This window comes from Geotrypetes seraphini, chromosome 10, assembly GCF_902459505.1.
Source record: "Geotrypetes seraphini chromosome 10, aGeoSer1.1, whole genome shotgun sequence".
NCBI lineage: Eukaryota > Metazoa > Chordata > Amphibia > Gymnophiona > Dermophiidae > Geotrypetes > Geotrypetes seraphini.
The window spans coordinates 107,346,291-107,364,522 of NC_047093.1; the positions used below are offsets into that span (position 1 = coordinate 107,346,291).

An 18,232-nucleotide genomic window follows, 5' to 3' on the forward strand; every position below is an offset into this window, starting at 1 on the left:
GGATCCAAGCGGGAGTGAGGTAGAGATTTGCGCAGGGATAGAAATCAAGCCTGTCCCTGCTAGGAGTCAAACCCATTCCCACCCGTCCCTATAAACTTCAGAAGTAGTTATTTCATTTAATTATGCTACTGAATTAGAGACTCTGGTAGAGACCCATTTACAAATAAGCAAAGTCACTTTATTAATTTAGAAATATTAATTGGGAAGAATACATATTTTGTAAATGGGTTCTACCAAAGCCTCTAATGTAAATATAAATACTCAGCTGATGAGGACCCCCAAGCTGTCAGATGAGGACTTCCTCTCCAGTTGGCCGGGGATCCCTTTTGCCAAGCTTGGTAGGCAGCAGTAGCGTCCGAGTCACAGATGCTTGCACCTCGGTGGCTTATGGATGCTGCCAGTGATTGCTGTGCTTGGTGGAGGGAAGTTCTGGCCGTCTCTAGAGAAGTTCCTCTGCTGGCAGTGCTTGGGGATCCCCACCAGCCACAGGGTCAGCAAGTAGTTCAGCACTGGAGAAATAAAACCAGCAATGCATTTTCTTTTGAACACAATATTATTATTATTATTATTAAGTTCTTATATACCGCCATACCCAAAGAGTTCTAGGCAGTTCACATCAATTAAATTAGGATCCGGTCTGAACACGGATTTACAACATTTTGTCGGAATTACAAGCAACGAGGAAGGAAGTATTGGGGTTTTAGCAGAAGTTTATCATAGTTGGATTGGAAAAGATGAGGGAGGGAGAAGGGAAGTCTCCAAACCTTTGTTGTTTAGAGACTTATTTTTTCCATCAGGTTGGTCCCAGTTGGGGGTTTTTCTGCTTTCCCATCTTCTGTAAATTATTCTGTTGTCCATTGGTTCCTCCTACCAGGGTCCAGCATTTATCCCTCTCTCATCCCCCGGACCATGTGCAGCATCTTTCACCCCTGCCCACCAACCCCATGCCCAACATTTCTCCTTCTATTACACCTCTCCAGCACCAAGCCATATCTCTCCTTCCATTCCCTTCACCACTATATCCACCATTCCTCCCTCTTGCATCCCTTTCAATCTGTCCCACTGTTCCCTTTCCACCACCACATTTCTTCCTCTTCCCTATCATCTATACTTCACTCCTTCCCTATGACCAAAAATTCCCTGTGTACATGACCATCTCTCTTTCCCTCTCATTGACACACCCACATCTAATTCTCCCATTCTATTACTTCCCCCACCTCAGCATCTCCCTTCCTTCATCCATCCTCTCTCCCAAGTTCATGCCTTCTGTGTCCAAAAACACACAACCTCCCCCCTCTTCTGTGTCCCGTGTTTGCCTCCCACGTTCCTCCAGATAACAGCAGGGGTTGAAGGCAGCAGTAATAAATTAGGAGCTTCTGTACCAAAGAAAATGTGCACATTTATTGGAAGTCACTCTCTCTCCTGTGAGCCAAAATGTTTGTTAGCTAAACTTATAAGGTAAAAACTGCACACATAGAACCTTTAAACTACCAAACGCACTTACAGGGCAATTAAGGTTTAAAATTTCAAACTTTTCAGCTAGACATGGGCAAGAAAAATAAAACAAAGTTTATTAGATAGGTCGGGACTCTGACCGTGAAAGTTCAGTGAAACAGCCTCTCTTTTGACCCAGTCTTGAAATAACACGGTAACACTGTGAATAATCCAGGGAAAAGGTAGGCACTTACCCTAAGAAGGTAATGTATTTGGGATCTGAAGCTAGGCTGGCATCGATTGTTAGAGAGAGGAACTGCAGGTTCAGCTGGGCTCTTGCCTCCTAGAGTTTGATTTAAAGTTTCAATTCCACAGAATCCCTTCAAGAAGCAATGCGAGCCTGCTTACACTGCAGCATGCACATCGTAGCTGACCGGAAGTGTTCCTCCGACATCAAAGCCAACGTCGGAGGGAAGGCTTCACGTCAGTCACATGCAGCATTTTGATTTGATTTGATTCAATTTTCCTGCCCAATCAGGTGTTTTTTCAAATGTCCTAGCGGGTTTATTTTGTAGCTTCTTCATCCACCCCATCTCTCCAACTCCTTGCCGGCGCTGTGGTATAAACAAAACAAAAAAGACTTTTCCTCTCTCTGTTAGGTCCTAGCTTACACTAGCTGTCTAGCACCATCTCTCGCAGGATACACATTTCAAATCTGACACAAAATAGAAAATAACTTTTTTCTACCTTTTGTTGTCCGGTATTTTTATTATTCAAATCATATTGGACCCAGGCTCTGGTTTGTTTGTCTTCTGTTAACTTGTTTGCCAGAGTCTCCTGCCCATTTAACATTTTCTTCTTTCGCCGTGTTCACCATCCATCTTCCATCTCTGTACCTTTCCTTTGACTGCCATATCCAATAAATCTGTTTCTTTCTCACTGTCTACCATCACTCTCTGCCCTTGGTCAAACATCTCTGTTCCCCTCCATGCAGCATGTGTCTTCCTCCCCTCTATTATCATGTGCAAAATTTATTTCTTTCCCCATGCACCATCTCTCCCTGCCCTCCACCCTATGTTCAACATTTCTTCCTCTCTCTTCTCCATGCATGTCTCCCTCCCCTCCACCATATGCAGGATATCTCGCCCCTTTCTACCTTTGTTGCATCTCTCCCTTCCTCTCCTCCATTCCATCTCCATCAATTCTTCTTCTCGTCCCCCCTGTGCAGCAGCTTTCCATCCCTCCCTCCCATCTCCCTGTGCAGCAGCTTTCCCTCCCATCCCCCTGTGAAGCACCTCCTGACCGACCCCTCTCCACTGTGAGATCTGACATCTGAAAACATGTAAATTTCTGCTTCCCTCTACCACCAACTCCCACTGTACTTCCCTTTTAATTTTTGTAAACCGTGTTGAGCTCTATATTTGTAGAGAAGATGTGGTATATAAACTTAAGGTTTAGTTTAGTTTAGTTTGACATAGGGGCCTCCCAAAGCAGCAGTAGCGATGGCTGATGGGAAGAGGCAGCACTCTGAACAGGCTGCCTCTGGCTTGCCCCACCAGGGCTTCCCTCTGCCGTGTCCACAGTTCTTGTGTATGCATGTACAGTATATCGCTATTGTTGCATATGGATCTCTGCAACTGTATCACTAGCTCCTGACTTTATCCCCCTTCCCCCTACAGATGGCAGAACGGAGATTGTTAGTGCTGTTTGGCAGCCAGACTGGGACAGCAGAAGATATGGCTGAGAGGATCGGACGGGAGGCTAAACGTCGACACTTTGTCTGCAGGATAGAGGCGCTAGACAATTATTGTGTGGTGAGTTTTCTTATATGTGATCCTCTCTTTTATTTAAGATGAGTTGCAGCAAAGCAATCTGCCCTGCGTTTGCTTAAGAGCAGTTTAGAGATGTGCAAAGATCCTCGGCTCAGGGGGGATGATACATACAGCTGCCAATGTCTTCTTGAAGAGTCACACATTGATTCATGAGGATAATTGGTAGAAAAAAATGAGAAGAGCTAGCTCTGTTGCATGCTGGCATGCAAAAGGTCCCCAGTTCAATTCCTGAATACAGTTGGCTGGGGAAGTTGTGAACCATAGCTCATTAATAAAAATCATTATCCCAGGACAAGCAGGCATGATATTCTCACATGTGGGTGACGTCATCTACGGAGCCCCGATGCGGAAGCATTTTCAAGCAAACTTGATTGAAGATTTAAGTTTGCTCTGCTGCTCCACGCATGCGTGCCTTCCTGCTCCACTAGGGGGTGCATCCCCTCGTGGTCTCCAGTTCAAAATTTTCCGCGAGCCTAGAAGACGTGTTTTTCAGGCTCTGCCCCAACTGCCTTCTAGCACCGCGATTTTTTCTTGTTTTTTCACGATTAAGTCGCTGTGCGCGAATTCCTTACCTTTTTACTAGAACGACAGAAACCTCGAACCGCCGTACCTCCAAGAAGGCCCGAGGTTCACCAACCCTACGAGGCCGTTCTCCCACACCTCGTACAGGACCACTAAGGGTGGCTGAGTTATCACTCTCCAACCCGCGTATCCTCCGAACTCCCCCTCGGACGCATTCTCCGAGGGAGTCCGGATCGAGGTCACCAATCCGACATCGATCGGTACCCCTAACCCCGGCATCGTCTCCGAGGGGCTCCTCGAGACGCCGAAGATCGACAACCCCGGAACACTCTCACAGTGCTTCCCCAACTTCGGAGCATGGATCAGAGCATGAACCTCGATACTCGAGGGAAGCCTCCTTATCCTTCTCCACCCGACAAAGGTCTCGTTCCCTGACCCCGCACGGGGCTCCGGGGACATCTCGCCCATCCTTCACTCGCTTTGTCCAAGACATGGGCCACGCATTGGACTTAGATCTCCAGTCCGACTCCAGATACTCTAAGGAGTACCTGGCGGAGCTGGATATGCCATCACTGCCCAGAGAGTCCCTTCGCTTACCACCTAACCCGGTACTCCAACAGGCCTTCTTCAGGAACCTGGAGACCCCCTACATGGTCACGGCCGTACCCTTCAAAATGGAGGCCAAGTACCGCACAGTACCTTATCCGGGATTCGAGCAACCACAGCTCTCCCACCAATCGCTGCTAGTGGAATCCTCCTTGAAAAAGGCTCACCCGTCCCGGGTCTCAGCAGCGGTACCCCCAGGCCGGGAAGGCCGAACCCTGGACAAGTTCGGCAGGAGACTATACCAAAACGCAATGATGGCCTCTAGGGTGCAAAGCTACACTTTCACCTTCACATCATACCTCAAACACCTCATTGGACTATTGAGAGCCTTTGAGACTGACCTACCGGCCTCCCGGCAGGAAACGTTCGGCCTGCTTTTAGAGTCCCTCTCCAACCTGCGCCTTCATCTATTCCACGCGGCCTACGATGGCTTCGAACTCTCCTCCAGAGAAGCAGCCTTCGCTATCGCCATGCGCCGACTAGCTTGGCTGCGCCTGGTCGACATGGACCCCAACTTACAGGACCGGTTAGCTAACCTCCCCTGCGTGGGAAAGGAATTGTTCGATGACACTATCGAGGCGGCGACAAAACGCCTCTCCGAGCATGAACGCTCATTTGCCTCCCTTGTCCGGCAAAAACCCAAACCGCCAGCGCCCAGGCCATACAGGGCCCCTCCGCGCCGCTACCCACAAAAGTCCACCCCTGCTTTCTCGCGGCCCCCACCCAGACGTCCGCAAGCCCATCACAGGGCCATGCCCAAGTCCCAACCGCCCGCGACCACCAAACCATCCCCGTCCTTTTGACGGGACACGCGGAAGGGGGCGGGCCCCCTCCGCCATAGTCCCAGGCCGCCTTCCCATCGGAGGCCGACTCAAAGCCTTTTACCCTCGCTGGGAACAACTCACGACGGACGCATGGGTCCTTGGCGTGATCTCATCAGGGTACTCTCTCAACTTTCGGGCCATTCCCCCGGACAACCCCCCAAGGAATTGCCCTCCCAACAGGACTCAGCTACCTCTACTCCTCTCCGAAGCTCGAGACCTGCTTCGCCTGAGAGCAGTGGAGAAGGTCCCCCCCCGACCAACGGGGAAAGGGCTTCTACTCCCGTTACTTTCTGGTACCGAAAAAAACGGGAGACCTACGCCCAATACTAGACTTGAGACGCCTCAACAAATTCCTGGTACGGGAAAAGTTTCGGATGCTCTCACTACCAACACTCTACCCCCTGATCGACGAGGGCGACTGGCTCTGCTCCCTCGATCTCAAGGAGGCGTACACACATGTCCCAGTGCACCCCGCTCACCGCAAGTTTTTGCGTTTCCAAGTAGGGGACTGGCACCTACAATACCGAGTCCTCCCCTTCGGACTAGCATCATCACCTCGAGTCTTCACCAAGTGCCTCGTGGTGGTAGCAGCAACCTTACGCTCCCAGGGCCTCCAGGTATTCCCCTACCTGGACGACTGGCTAATCAAAGCCCCGTCCAAAGAAGGGGCTATCTCAGCGACCCAACAGACTATTACCTATCTACAAAGTCTGGGGTTCGAAATAAACTTCCCAAAATCTCAACTACGCCCCTCACAATCCCTACAGTTCATCGAGGCCACGCTGGACACGGTTCGCCTCCGTTCCTTCCTCCCCCCTCCGCGCCTGGAGGCGTTAGTAAGTCTGAGCCGAAGGATCTCTCGGCTGACCTCAGTATCAGCCCGACAGATGATGACCCTCCTGGGCCACATGGCCTCCACCGTCCATGTCACACCCTTCGCCCGCCTCCATCTGAGAATCCCTCAATGGACCCTGGCGTCTCAATGGCGTCAAGACCGGGACCCGATCGACCACTCCGTGACAGTGACTCCTTCATTGCAACGATCGCTCCGCTGGTGGGCCGACTCTTCAAATCTTTCCAAAGGTTTGCTCTTCCTCACCCCACCCCACAGCAAGGTACTCACCACGGACTCGTCGGAGTACGCTTGGGGAGCCCATCTGGACGGCCTGCGCACACAAGGAATGTGGTCAGCACAAGACCGCCGTTGCCACATCAACGTGCTAGAACTTCGGGCCATCTACCTCGCAGCAGTAGCCTTCCAACATCTGCTCCGCGACCGAGTGGTTCTCATCCGAACCGACAATCAAGTAGCGATGTACTACGTAAACAAACAAGGGGGCACAGGATCTTGGCCCCTTTGCCGGGAAGCCCTGCGCCTCTGGAAATGGGCAATCTCCAACAACACCTTCCTACGGGCGGTGTACATACAAGGAGAACAAAACTGCCTGGCGGACAGACTCAGCCGCCTCCTCCAGCCACACGAGTGGTCACTACACTCTCAGGCCCTACGAGGAGTGTTCGAACGGTGGGGGACGCCTCAAATAGACCTGTTCGCGTCCCCTCACAATCACAAGCTGCCTCTCTTCTGCTCCCGGATATACTCCCCGGACCGGCTCGAGGCCGACGCCTTCCTCCTCGATTGGGAGGGAAGGTTCCTGTACGCGTTCCCGCCGTTCCCTCTGATACTGCGGATGCTTGTCCACCTGAAAACAGTACAAGCCACCCTGATCCTGATTGCCCCTCGCTGGCCACGCCAGCCGTGGTTTTCCCTTCTACTTCAACTCAGTGTCAGAGATCCACTGCCTCTGCCTCTGTTTCCCTCTCTACTGTCACAGGGTCAGGGTTCACTGTTACATCCCAATCTTCAATCTCTTCATCTGAATGCTTGGTTTCTCTCCCCCTGACTGCTCTCCCCGTGTCTCAATCAGTCAAGGAGATATTGGAGGCCTCTAGAAAAACCTCGACGAGAACCTGCTACTCCCAAAAGTGGACCAGATTCTCAACCTGGTGCTCCTCCCACAGCCAGGACCCGGTGTCGGTCCCCGTCCCCCTGGTCCTTGACTATCTACTTCAACTATCTCACTCCGGCCTAAAGACCAACTCCATTCGAGTACACCTCAGTGCGATTGCGGCCTTTCATCAGCCCCTGGAAGGGAAAGCCCTCTCGCTCCATCCCTTAGTCACTCGCTTCATGAAGGGCCTGCTGAACGTCCACCCCCCTCTCAAACCTCCCCCGGTGGTTTGGGACCTTAACGTGGTTCTGGCTCAACTAATGAAACCTCCATTTGAGCCCCTAGACAAATGCCATCCAAAATTCCTCACTTGGAAGGTAATTTTCCTACTTGCACTCACGTCCGCACGGCGGGTTAGTGAGCTACAAGCTCTGGTAGCGGACCCACCCTTCACGGTATTCCATCACGACAAGGTGGTACTCCGCACCCATCCAAAGTTCCTACCTAAAGTAGTGTCTGATTTCCATCTCAATCAGTCCATTGTCTTACCTGTGTTTTTTCCCAAGCCCCACTCTCACCCCGGAGAAGTGGCGCTCCACACTCTTGACTGCAAAAGAGCGTTGGCCTTTTACCTCCAACGCACTCAGCCACACCGGAAAGTCCCACAACTGTTTTTGTCCTTCGACCCAAACCGGTTAGGTCACCAAGTTTCCAAACGCACCTTGTCCAACTGGTTGGCCGATTGCATCTCCTTTTGCTACGCTCAGGCTGGTCTCGCGCTGCATGGTCGAGTAACGGGACACAAAGTCCGAGCGATGGCAGCCTCCGTAGCCTTCCTCAGGTCAACACCTATTGAGGAAATCTGCAAGGCTGCCACATGGTCTTCGGTTCATACCTTCACCTCCCACTACTGTCTGGACTCCCTGTCCAGAAGCGATGGCCGGTTCGGCCAATCGGTGTTGCGAAATCTATTTGCTTAAATTGCCAACTTCCCTCCATCCCTCTTCAGTAAGCTTGGAGGTCACCCACATGTGAGAATATCATGCCTGCTTGTCCTGGGATAAAGCACAGTTACTTACCGTAACAGGTGTTATCCAGGGACAGCAGGCATATATTCTCACAACCCACCCACCTCCCCGAGGTTGGCTTCTTGGCTAGTTAAGTGAACTGGAGACCACGAGGGGATGCACCCCCTAGTGGAGCAGGAAGGCACGCATGCGTGGAGCAGCAGAGCAAACTTAAATCTTCAATCAAGTTTGCTTGAAAATGCTTCCGCATCGGGGCTCCGTAGATGACGTCACCCACATGTGAGAATATATGCCTGCTGTCCCTGGATAACACCTGTTACGGTAAGTAACTGTGCTTTCTGTTACGTCCCTTCTGGATTCCATATGCTAGGTCAGGGGTGCCCACACTTTTGGGGCTTTCGAGCTACTTTTAAAATGACCAAGTCAAAATGATCTACCAACAATAAAATTTTTAAAAACACAAAGCACACTGTACGCAGAGAAAATGTTAATTATCAGTTATATTCCAGTGGTTTTTCAAAGAGGTCAAGGCAGATGACTTTATGCAATGTCACCTCAGTAACAACCATACAAAAATAGACAAATATACTCCCTCCCTTTTTACTAAACCGCGATAGTGGTTTTTAGCACAGGGAGCTGCGCTGAATGCATCACGCTGCTCTCGACGCTCATAGGCTCCCTGTGCTAAAAACCGCTATTGCGGTTTAGTAAAAGGGGGACAAAGTGCAAAATATAGGCAGCAGATATAAATTCTCAAAAAAAGACACATTTTGATCACTAAATTGAAAATAAAATCATTTTTCCTACCTTTGTTGTCTGGTGATTTCATGCATCTCTGGTTGCACTGTCTTCTTCTGACTGTTCAGCCAATATTTCTTCCCTTTTTTCAGCCTCCTGTATGCTTCCTTTCCTCCAGACCTCATTCCCTCCCCCAGCTTTTTCTTCCTCTCTACATGCCCCCTTCTTTCTTTCTGTCTCCCTGCCCCACTTCTTTCTGTCTGTCTGTCTTTCTCTCTCCATGCCTCCTTTCTTTCTTTCTGTTTCCCTTCTTTCTTTCTGTCTCCCTGCCTGCCCTCTTTCTTTTTTTGTCTTTCTTTCTCCCTGCCCTCCCCCAAGCCACTGTTGCCGCCATCAGGGAACAGGTCCCCAAGCCACCGCCGCCGAATTCTTAGCTCTCCCTTCTTCCCGATGCGGTAAACGACGCAGAAGCGCCGGGCCGACTAGCCTTCCACCCCGAGGTCAATTCTGACTTCGGAGAGGAAGTTCCGGGACAGCCAGGCAGCGATTGGCTGGCCTGGAACTTCCTCTCTGACATCAGAATTGGGGGGAGGGCAAGGCTGGTTGGCCCGGCATTTCTGCATCCTGCTTACTGCGTCAGGAAGCAGGTAATAATAATAATAATAATAATAATAACTTTATTCTTGTATACCGCATTACCATGGAAGTTCTATGCGATTAACAGAAGAAGAGACTGTACATTTACAGCGATATTACAATTTCGTTAATATTAGATTTACATTTTGGATGATACATATTCGGTCAGGTTACCTTTACATTTTTGACAGTAAATATCCTGTGAAGTTATTTGGCAGCTAGGTTATATGTTCAGATCGGTTACAGTTGCTATACAATTGCTATAGATAGATACAGATAGCGTTACAGATAGCAGTGTTGCATGAGGCGATAAGGGTCTAGGGGGGGAGGTCAGAAGGGAAGGGAGGAGGAGGGAGGGTTAATCAGAGGAACTTGTCAAAGAGGTAGGTTTTGGTTAGTTTCCGGAATGTTTGATAGTGGGGGGAATTGGAGATGAGGGTAGAGAGGCATTGCAAGCGAGAAGGCAATGCGAGTCTATCACAGAGCCTGGGATGTGCTCTGCGATCGACTCACATTGCCTTCGCAATCTACTGGTCGATCGCAATCGAACTTTTGGGCACCCCTGCGCTAGGTGTTCAGTCCCTTCCCACAATCTGGGAGTTGCAGAAATCCAAACACTTCTGAGCACATGTTTCTCCCCCTTAGAATGTGAACTAGAGCCATCTACAGTTGCAACCTATCTTTTTGCCTAGAAACTCCCTCAACCCTTCACCAGCATCAGTAAATAATCCTATATGAAGATATAGTGTAACACACTGTATGTAAACCCTATATTTTAGCACTGTGAATATAAACTGTAACCTATTCTGAGCTATTTGGGGAGGATGAAATATAAATCTAAATATACATTTCTGCAAGCAAACTGTACAGGTCTTGCAGGACTTTTCAATTGCTCTGCTTTTTCGCTTAAAGTTCGACTTTTTTTGCGTCTTCAGTGCTTTGAGACCCCTTTCCGATGGTCCCCTGTCGGAGGAAAGGACACAGTTCCGCGGAGCTGGACTGCTGCTTTATGGAGAAACTTTGGTTGATCTGTGGAGCCATTCTACTGTGTACCACCATTCTTGGACTTTGGGTCCATTCCCCTGGGAATTCACTTGCCCGCTGACCTTGTCAGAGGTTTAGCTCAGGCTGTATGCATCCTGAGCAAAAATCCCCAGGTTTCAGGCTGCAGTTCTTGCACCTGGTCATGTGGAGAGAATCTGTTCAAGTTTCAAGTTTATTGTATATTTGATTAATCGCTTACTCAAATTTCTAAGCGATGAACATATCATTAAAATTACATACAATTAAGGGGGCAGCAAAACAAGCAGAAACTAAACAAACGTAACATGTTAAAGACTAACAGTACAAACATGTAAAAAACGAGAGGAAAGGATGGGTAGAGAAATATAAATTGCTGATAGAAAAGAAGACAATTATGGTAAAAAAACAATAGCTGCTGTGTGAAAATGCTGACAGGCAAGACACTTCAGTGACTGTGAGTAAACCTTCATTATTTCTGGAACTTCGGGGGCATAATCAAGGCACACATTCAGCAGATTAGAGGCTGGGGAGTCCATCCCAGACAATTTTTAATCAAATCGAGGAGTTTTGAGGCAGAAATAAAACTTTGAAAAAAAAGACTGATTAAAATCCAAGATGGCTGCTGCCAGCAAATTTGGGTTCGCAAAATGATGGTAGTTGTGGTGGCTTTTCTCTGCTAGCAGGGTGTCCTGGTTCCTCCTTTCTTGAACGATTGACTGTTCCGGTCTCCGTCTTGACAGGATTGTGAGAGTGCATTGGAGACAGTGGTGTGTCTTCTACAGATTTTAGGTTGGATTGTCAACTTCAGGAAGTGCCAGTTGACACCATCCCAATCCTTGGAGTCTCTGGGCTTCTTTGTGACAGGCAGGGCCAAATGTTTCTTTTCGAGGTCCGCAGATGGAAACTTCAACAGCAGATCAGAGATCTCCTAGACTGTTCCCATGGCCTGGCATTATCTGCAGGTGCTTGGGTGCATGGCAGCCTCCTTGGAGGCGGTCCCCTGGGCCAGAGTGCACATGTGCCCTTTACAGGAGTCCCTCCTCTCTCAGTGGTTTCTGCAGTGTCATCACCTTCAGATGCTGTTCCCCTGGACGGTACTAGCTCACAACAGTTTGGGTCTTAGGCTTCGGGGGTAGTTCTCCTCCAGGGTAGTTTTCTTCAGATCTCAGAGTGGATGACTCTTATGACGGATGCCATCCTGTTGGGTTGGCGTGCTCACTGCGGGAACCGCTCCATTCAGGGGCAGTGGACTCCTTGTCCAAAACGTTGGTCACTTATTTGTCTGGAGCTCTGGGTGATTCAGCTGGCATTACTCGTTCTCTAGCCCATTCTGGAGGTAACAGTGGTGCAAGTATTCTCCGACAACACCACGGCAGTGGCATCTATAATTCGTCAATGGAGCACAAGAAGTGCTCCCTTGGGCCAGGAAGCTCATATGCTGTTTTGCTGAGCGGAATCGTATCTTCTGTCCCTCTCGGCAGCCCGTGTGGCCAGAGTTGACCATGTACAGGCAGACTTTGTAAACAAGTCCTAGACCCGGTAGCATGGTCCCTCTCGCAGAAAGCTTTCTGTCTGATCGTGCAGCATTGAGGGCAGCCCCTGCTGGACTTGATGGTTTCAGCAGAGAATGCGAAGGTCAGGCACTTTTTGAATCAAAGAACAGAGTGCAGAAGCTTAGGACTGGATGCCTTGGATCATCCCTGGATGGCACATGAGCTCCTTTATGTGTTTCCTCAGTGGCCTCTCTGGTTGGTCGTGTCATTCGCTGGAAAGCGATGCATCCCGGTCTTGTGATTCTAGTTTCTCCAGTCTGACCTTGTCATCCGAGGTTTGCGGCTCTCATCCGTCTTCAGTGGACAGGAAGCTCCAACTTCCTCTTCATCACTACCTTCTCAGTCGGTCCAGTGCCCATGGAGAATCCACAGCACTTTGGTTTTCCAGCATGGCTCTTGAGCATTCAGCTTTGATGAAGCACAGTTATTCAGATGTAGTCATCTCAACGCTTTTGCGATCAAAAGAACCCTCTTCTGTGGCTTTTTATGCCAGAACCTGGAAGGCTTTCCAATAGTGGTGTGCTAAGGCCCTTTTCGGTGGTCCTGGGGTCTTTTCAGGTGAGCCTAGAGGAGGATTTAGCAGTGGCCTCCCTTAAAGTTCAGGTTGCAGGCCTTTTGTGCTTCATTGTACGCAGAGGTTCTAGTTCGCTTACTGATCATCCAGATGTGCCCAGATTTATGAGAGGAGCACTTCATTTGTGGCCTCTCTTGCGTCATCCTCTTTCTTTGTGGAATCTTAACATCGTTCTTCATGGCCTTGGAGGAGCCTCATTCGAGCCTCTGAGGGATGCTACTCTTCTGAATCTGATGATCAAGACTGTCTTTTGGGTCGCCATTGTCTTGGCACAGTGTATTTTGGAACTTCAGGCTCTTTTGTTCATGGAACCCTTTCTCTGTATTACGGATGCAGAAGTTTCCCTCTGTACTGTACCTACCTTTCTACCGAAGGTGACTTCTGCTTTTCATGTCCATCCTTTTCCCATTTCTAAATCATTTCTAAATATGTTAAAAAGCAGTAGTCCCAGCACAGATATCTAGGAACTCCAGTATTTATCTTTTCTCTATTGAGAATATTGACCATTTAACTTTATTCTCTGTTTCTATCTTTTAACCAATTCTTAATCCACAATAGGACACGCCTCCTATCCCATGACTTTCTGATTTCCTCATGAGTTGTTCATGAGGTACTTTATCAAATACCTTTTGAAAATCTAAATACATAGTATTGAATGGCTTACCTTTATCCACATATTTACTCCTTCAAAGAAATGTAGCACATTGGTGAGACAAGATTTCCCTTGACTAAATCTATGTTGGCCTTGTCCCAGTAATCCATGCCTATGTATATGCTCAGAAATTTTATTCTTTATAATAGTTTTTGCCATTTCTTCCAGCACTGATGTCAGACTCACTAGTCTATAATTTCCCAAGTCACCTCTGGAACCCTTTATAAAAATTGGAGGATAGCTAATGTAACACCAGTCTTCCAGTACCATGCTTGATTTTAAAGATAAATGACATAGTATTAATATGTTTTTAGTTCTATCATTACTTTGGGATGTATATAATCTAGTCCAGGTGATTTGCTATTCTTTAGTTTGGCAAATTGCCTTATCAGATTTACAGAGATTTGTTTCAGGTCTCTGATGTCATCATTAAATACCATTTCTGGCATTGGTTTCTCTCCCGTATCTTCCTCAGTGAAGACTGAAGCAAATAATTAATTTAGTCTCTCCACTATGGCCTTGTCTTCTGTGAATGCTCCCTTTAGCCCTCAGTCATCTAGTCCAACTGACTCTTATTGACTTCTTGCTTCTAATATACCTAAAAAAATGGTTTTACTATATTTTTGCCTCCAAAGCAATTTCCTTTTCAGTTTCTCTTTGCCTTCCTTATCAGCGCTTTTAATTTGTCTTGTCATTCCTTATGTTGTTTTCTGTTATCTTCAGCTGGATCCGTTTTCTGAAGGAAGTTCTTTTAGTTCTACTTTACTTTTTGACCATGCTGACTGTAGTTTGGCCTACCTTCTGCTTTTTTTTAATATGTGGAATATATCTGATCTGGTCTTCCAGGATGGAATTGTAGAACAACATCCATGCCTGATGTAAATTTTTGACCTTTGCAGCTTCTTCTGTAAGGTTGTTTGTTTGTTTTTTACCATTCTCCTCATTTTTATCTTCTTTTTTTGAACGTTAAATGCTATTACATTGGATTTCATGTGTGTGTGTACTTAAGATATATCAAATGCGATCATGTTATGGTCACTGTTGTCATGTGACCCCAGCACAGTAACCTCTTGTTGGTTCCTGAGCCAGTTGTTCTGTAAAACAGTTCTTGATATGATCAAGGAACTTTTCCTCCTAGCATGCCCTGATGTTACATTTATCTAGTCCAGGGGTAGGCAATTCCAGTCCTTGAGAGCTGGAGCCAGGTCAAGTTTTCAGGATATCCACAATAAATATGAATGGGATAGATTTGCATCTCAAGGAGGCAGTGCATGCAAATCCATCTCATACACATTCATTGTGGATATCCTGAAAACCTGACCTGGCTCTGGCTCTCGAGGACCGTTATTGCCTACCCCTGATCTAGTCAATATCAGGATACTTGAAATCAACCATTATTATTGTGTTATACGGTTGATTAGCTTTCCTAATTCTGCTAACATTTCTATATCTCCCTGTTCTTTCTGGCTTAGTGAATGGTAGTATACTCTTATCACTATTCTTTTCCTTCTACACATGGAATTTTTATCAGGTGGTTCAACACAAAAGCATGGAGGGACTGCTTTAAGACACACCCATTGGTGCAGCGTCACTTGTGACAAGGAGAAAAAGCATGCCAGGTTCTGAAGGAACTGTGTTTTCTTTCATCTTTTCTAACTGCTGCTCTTTCTGGGGATTCTATCAGTTGGTTCAACACAGTAGCACGGAGGGACTCGGATGTGTGATCTACAATCCAAAAAAGAGTCATCTAACAAACCATCTAAAATAAGCCAGCGTTTGTGGCTGGTGCTGCAGCAGCACTTCCCTAATGGCTTGGAGAATGCCTCTTACACCCAGCTTTCAGCCCAGAGCCTCTGCTTGCATCTAAGCACCCAGCCCACAACTTCTTCTGGAGTCCCATGGGAGGACGGTCCACCTCTCTTCATTATGCCATCTCAGAGTGGTCTGGTGGAGCTGCAGCGTTTGGTTCCAGCCTTTCAGGAGCAGGGAAATTGAAGCGGAGGAGTCGCTTTTGTGTAGGGTGGCCAGATATTACAATCGTAAAATCCAGACACCCTAGACCTATCCCCAGGCCCGCCCATCTCCGCCCCTGCATACGTGGATACCACATGATGACGTCATGCGCACATGTATGTGTGACATCTTCCTGGGGCATCCGTGCATGCGCAGAATCCCTCCTGCCCGACGCGATTGAGAGGAGGTTTTTCAAAATCCGGACAAAGTGCAGCCACAATATTCACATAAGGGTTTGCATCCAAATGCAGGTGTATCTTAAACAGCTCAAACAACGTGATTACCAAGTTGATCAGCCCATTAATTGGAATATTAATTGACTGTTAATGACAGGAACAAGTTCTGCAACAGAAACATAAAAAAGCTAACATATTCTGAAATCCCTACAGCAAACAGTCACAAAAACATTAAGGGATACTACCTAAATACCCGCTCCGTGAGAAACAAAGCCCACATAATAAATGATTGGATACTACAAACAAAACCTGATCTCCTGTTTCTGACAGAAACATGGATGATCTCTGTTATCCCAGGACAAGCAGGCAGCATATTCTTAACGCATGGGTGACGTCACCGACGGAGCCCTTGGTACGGACCTTTTTAACTAGAAAGTTCTAGTTGGCCGCACCGCGCGTGCGCGAGTGCCTTCCCGCCCGACGGAGGAGTGTGTGGTCCCCAGTTTCTTCGTTTCCGCGGAGCGAAGAAGACGCGTGTATTTTTCAACGGCCGTTGAAATCACTTTTTGCCTTCCCGCTCGCGCTTTTTTTCCTAATTTTTCTTCTTTTTTGCCTTCGGGTTTCTTTTTCTTTGATTTGTAAAAAAAAAAAAAAAAAAAACTTAGCTTTTTTTCCCCTTTTTTCGATTTTGCCCCGGCGGGGCCTGTTGCCATTATACAGGCCTCGGGGTTCGATTTTGCGGAGGCTGTTTTCCCCTTCATGCCCCCGCAGGTCGGTTTTAAGAAGTGCCAGCGGTGTGCACGCCCGATCTCCCTCACTGACCCACACAATTGGTGTTTACAGTGTTTGGGTCCGGAGCATCGGGCGGACTCCTGCACCCGCTGTGCCACTCTTAAAAAGCGGACGCTTAAAAACCGACAAATTCAACAAACTCTTTTGTTCGGCACCGGGTCGACGATGGACTCCTCGGCATCGACAGCGGTGCCACAGAAATCGGCACCGTCTACTTCGACACCGCCCGACCCCACATCGGCGTCTCTGGCGCCAGGTAAGCCGGCTAAGAAGCCTCCCTCTTCCCTCGAGCGCCCTCCAACCACGGTGGCGACACCGATCTTGCCGGCCTCGCGCCGACCCCGCAAGCGCTCCGCCCCGATTTTGGTGAGTGCCTCATCATCGGCCTCCTCATCGCCGGGGCGTGGAGCGGCATCTAAGGAACCGAAGCAAAAGAAAGCAGTTCCGATGCCACCCCTAGATGACCGTATTTCGGCCATCTTACAAGTTCAACTCCAGGAACAGTTGCAGCGACAGCTCGAGCACCTGTTGCCCACTATCCTGGCACCGCTCCTTTCGGTACCAGACTGGCCCGAGCCCCGTACCGAACCCCCGGTATCCACCCCATCGGTACCTATCAACACCTCCATGCCGATTCTTTCGGCGGAGCAACTTCATGCCCATCCAGTGGTTCACTCCCATACCACGACGGATCCTCCTCGGGACCGGGCAGGACACCATACTTCCCAGGACCGGGATCGACGTCGGTCCTCTTCTCCCGGTACCGTTTCGGTGCGCTCTGGAAAATCTTTATCCAAGACTCACCATACCGCACCTTCCACCCCGGTGTCTAGACATGCACCAGAGGTCCGGGACCCTGACTTATGGGAAGAGTCCCCTCCCGGTACCGAAGAGGATCCCTCCTCATCTGATGAGGATCCATCGGCACCCGATGCCACCTCCAAACCGGAGCAGTCCTCCTTTTCAAAGTTCCTCAGGGAGATGTCTGCAGCCTTATCCCTCCCTCTGGAATCCGACTCTAAAAAATCTCAAGCCTTCCTGGAGGCTTTAGATTTTGAACAACCTCCTAAGGAGTTCCTCAAGCTCCCAGTACATGACATCCTACGGGAGACCTTTTACAAAAATTGGGAGAACCCCCTTACGGTACCGGGGTCCCCCGTAAACTGGACAACCTCTATCGTGTCATCCCTATTCCAGGGTTCGACAAGTCTCAATTGCCCCATGAGTCCCTTCTTGTTGAGTCCACCTTAAAAAAGACTCAGGGCTCCAGTGTCTATGCCTCTACCCCTCCTGGCAGAGAGGGTAAGACCATGGACAAGTTTGGCAAGAGGCTCTACCAGAATGCCATGCTGGCCAACAGGGCGAACAATTATTCATTCCATTTTTCATTTTATATGAAACATTTGGTCCAGCAGTTGTCCGCCCTCCAAAAGTACCTGTCGGAGCGCAAGGTTCCACTCTTTCAGCAGCACATCTCTGGCCTCCTTCAATTACGAAAATTTATGGTCCGCTCGATATACGATTCCTTCGAGCTCACCTCCCGTGCCTCTGCCATGGCCGTAGCCATGCGCCGCCTGGCCTGGCTGAGAGTCTCAGACTTGGACATCAATCACCAGGATCGTCTGGCCAATGCCCCCTGTCTCGGGGATGAACTTTTTGGAGAGTCCCTGGATTCCACCACCCAGAAACTCTCAGCCCATGAAACCAGGTGGGACACCCTGATTAAGCCGAAGAAAAAGGCTCCACCTGCCCGACCTTATAGACCTCAATCCTCTTATCAACGCAGGTTCTCAGCCAGGCCACTCAATCCGCCTTCTCAACAACCTCGGCGGCCCCGTCAGCAACAACACCATGCCCAGGCTCGTTCTCAGACCAAT

At 48.7% G+C, this 18,232-nt stretch overlaps 1 protein-coding gene across 3 annotated transcripts in view; it reads left to right on the forward strand.

Annotated features, from left to right (window-relative positions):
* The window catches only part of NDOR1 (NADPH dependent diflavin oxidoreductase 1), a 260,429-nt gene that overhangs the window by 67,557 nt on the left and 174,640 nt on the right, over positions 1-18,232 (forward strand). For 2 of the 3 annotated variants that reach the window (XM_033961410.1, XM_033961409.1), the window contains exon 2: positions 3,114-3,248. In XM_033961410.1, the coding sequence (XP_033817301.1) occupies positions 3,114-3,248 (135 nt within the window). Of the gene's footprint in view, positions 1-5; positions 20-3,113; positions 3,249-18,232 lie in introns of those variants that run through there. The other variant, XM_033961411.1, reaches the window with a different exon arrangement.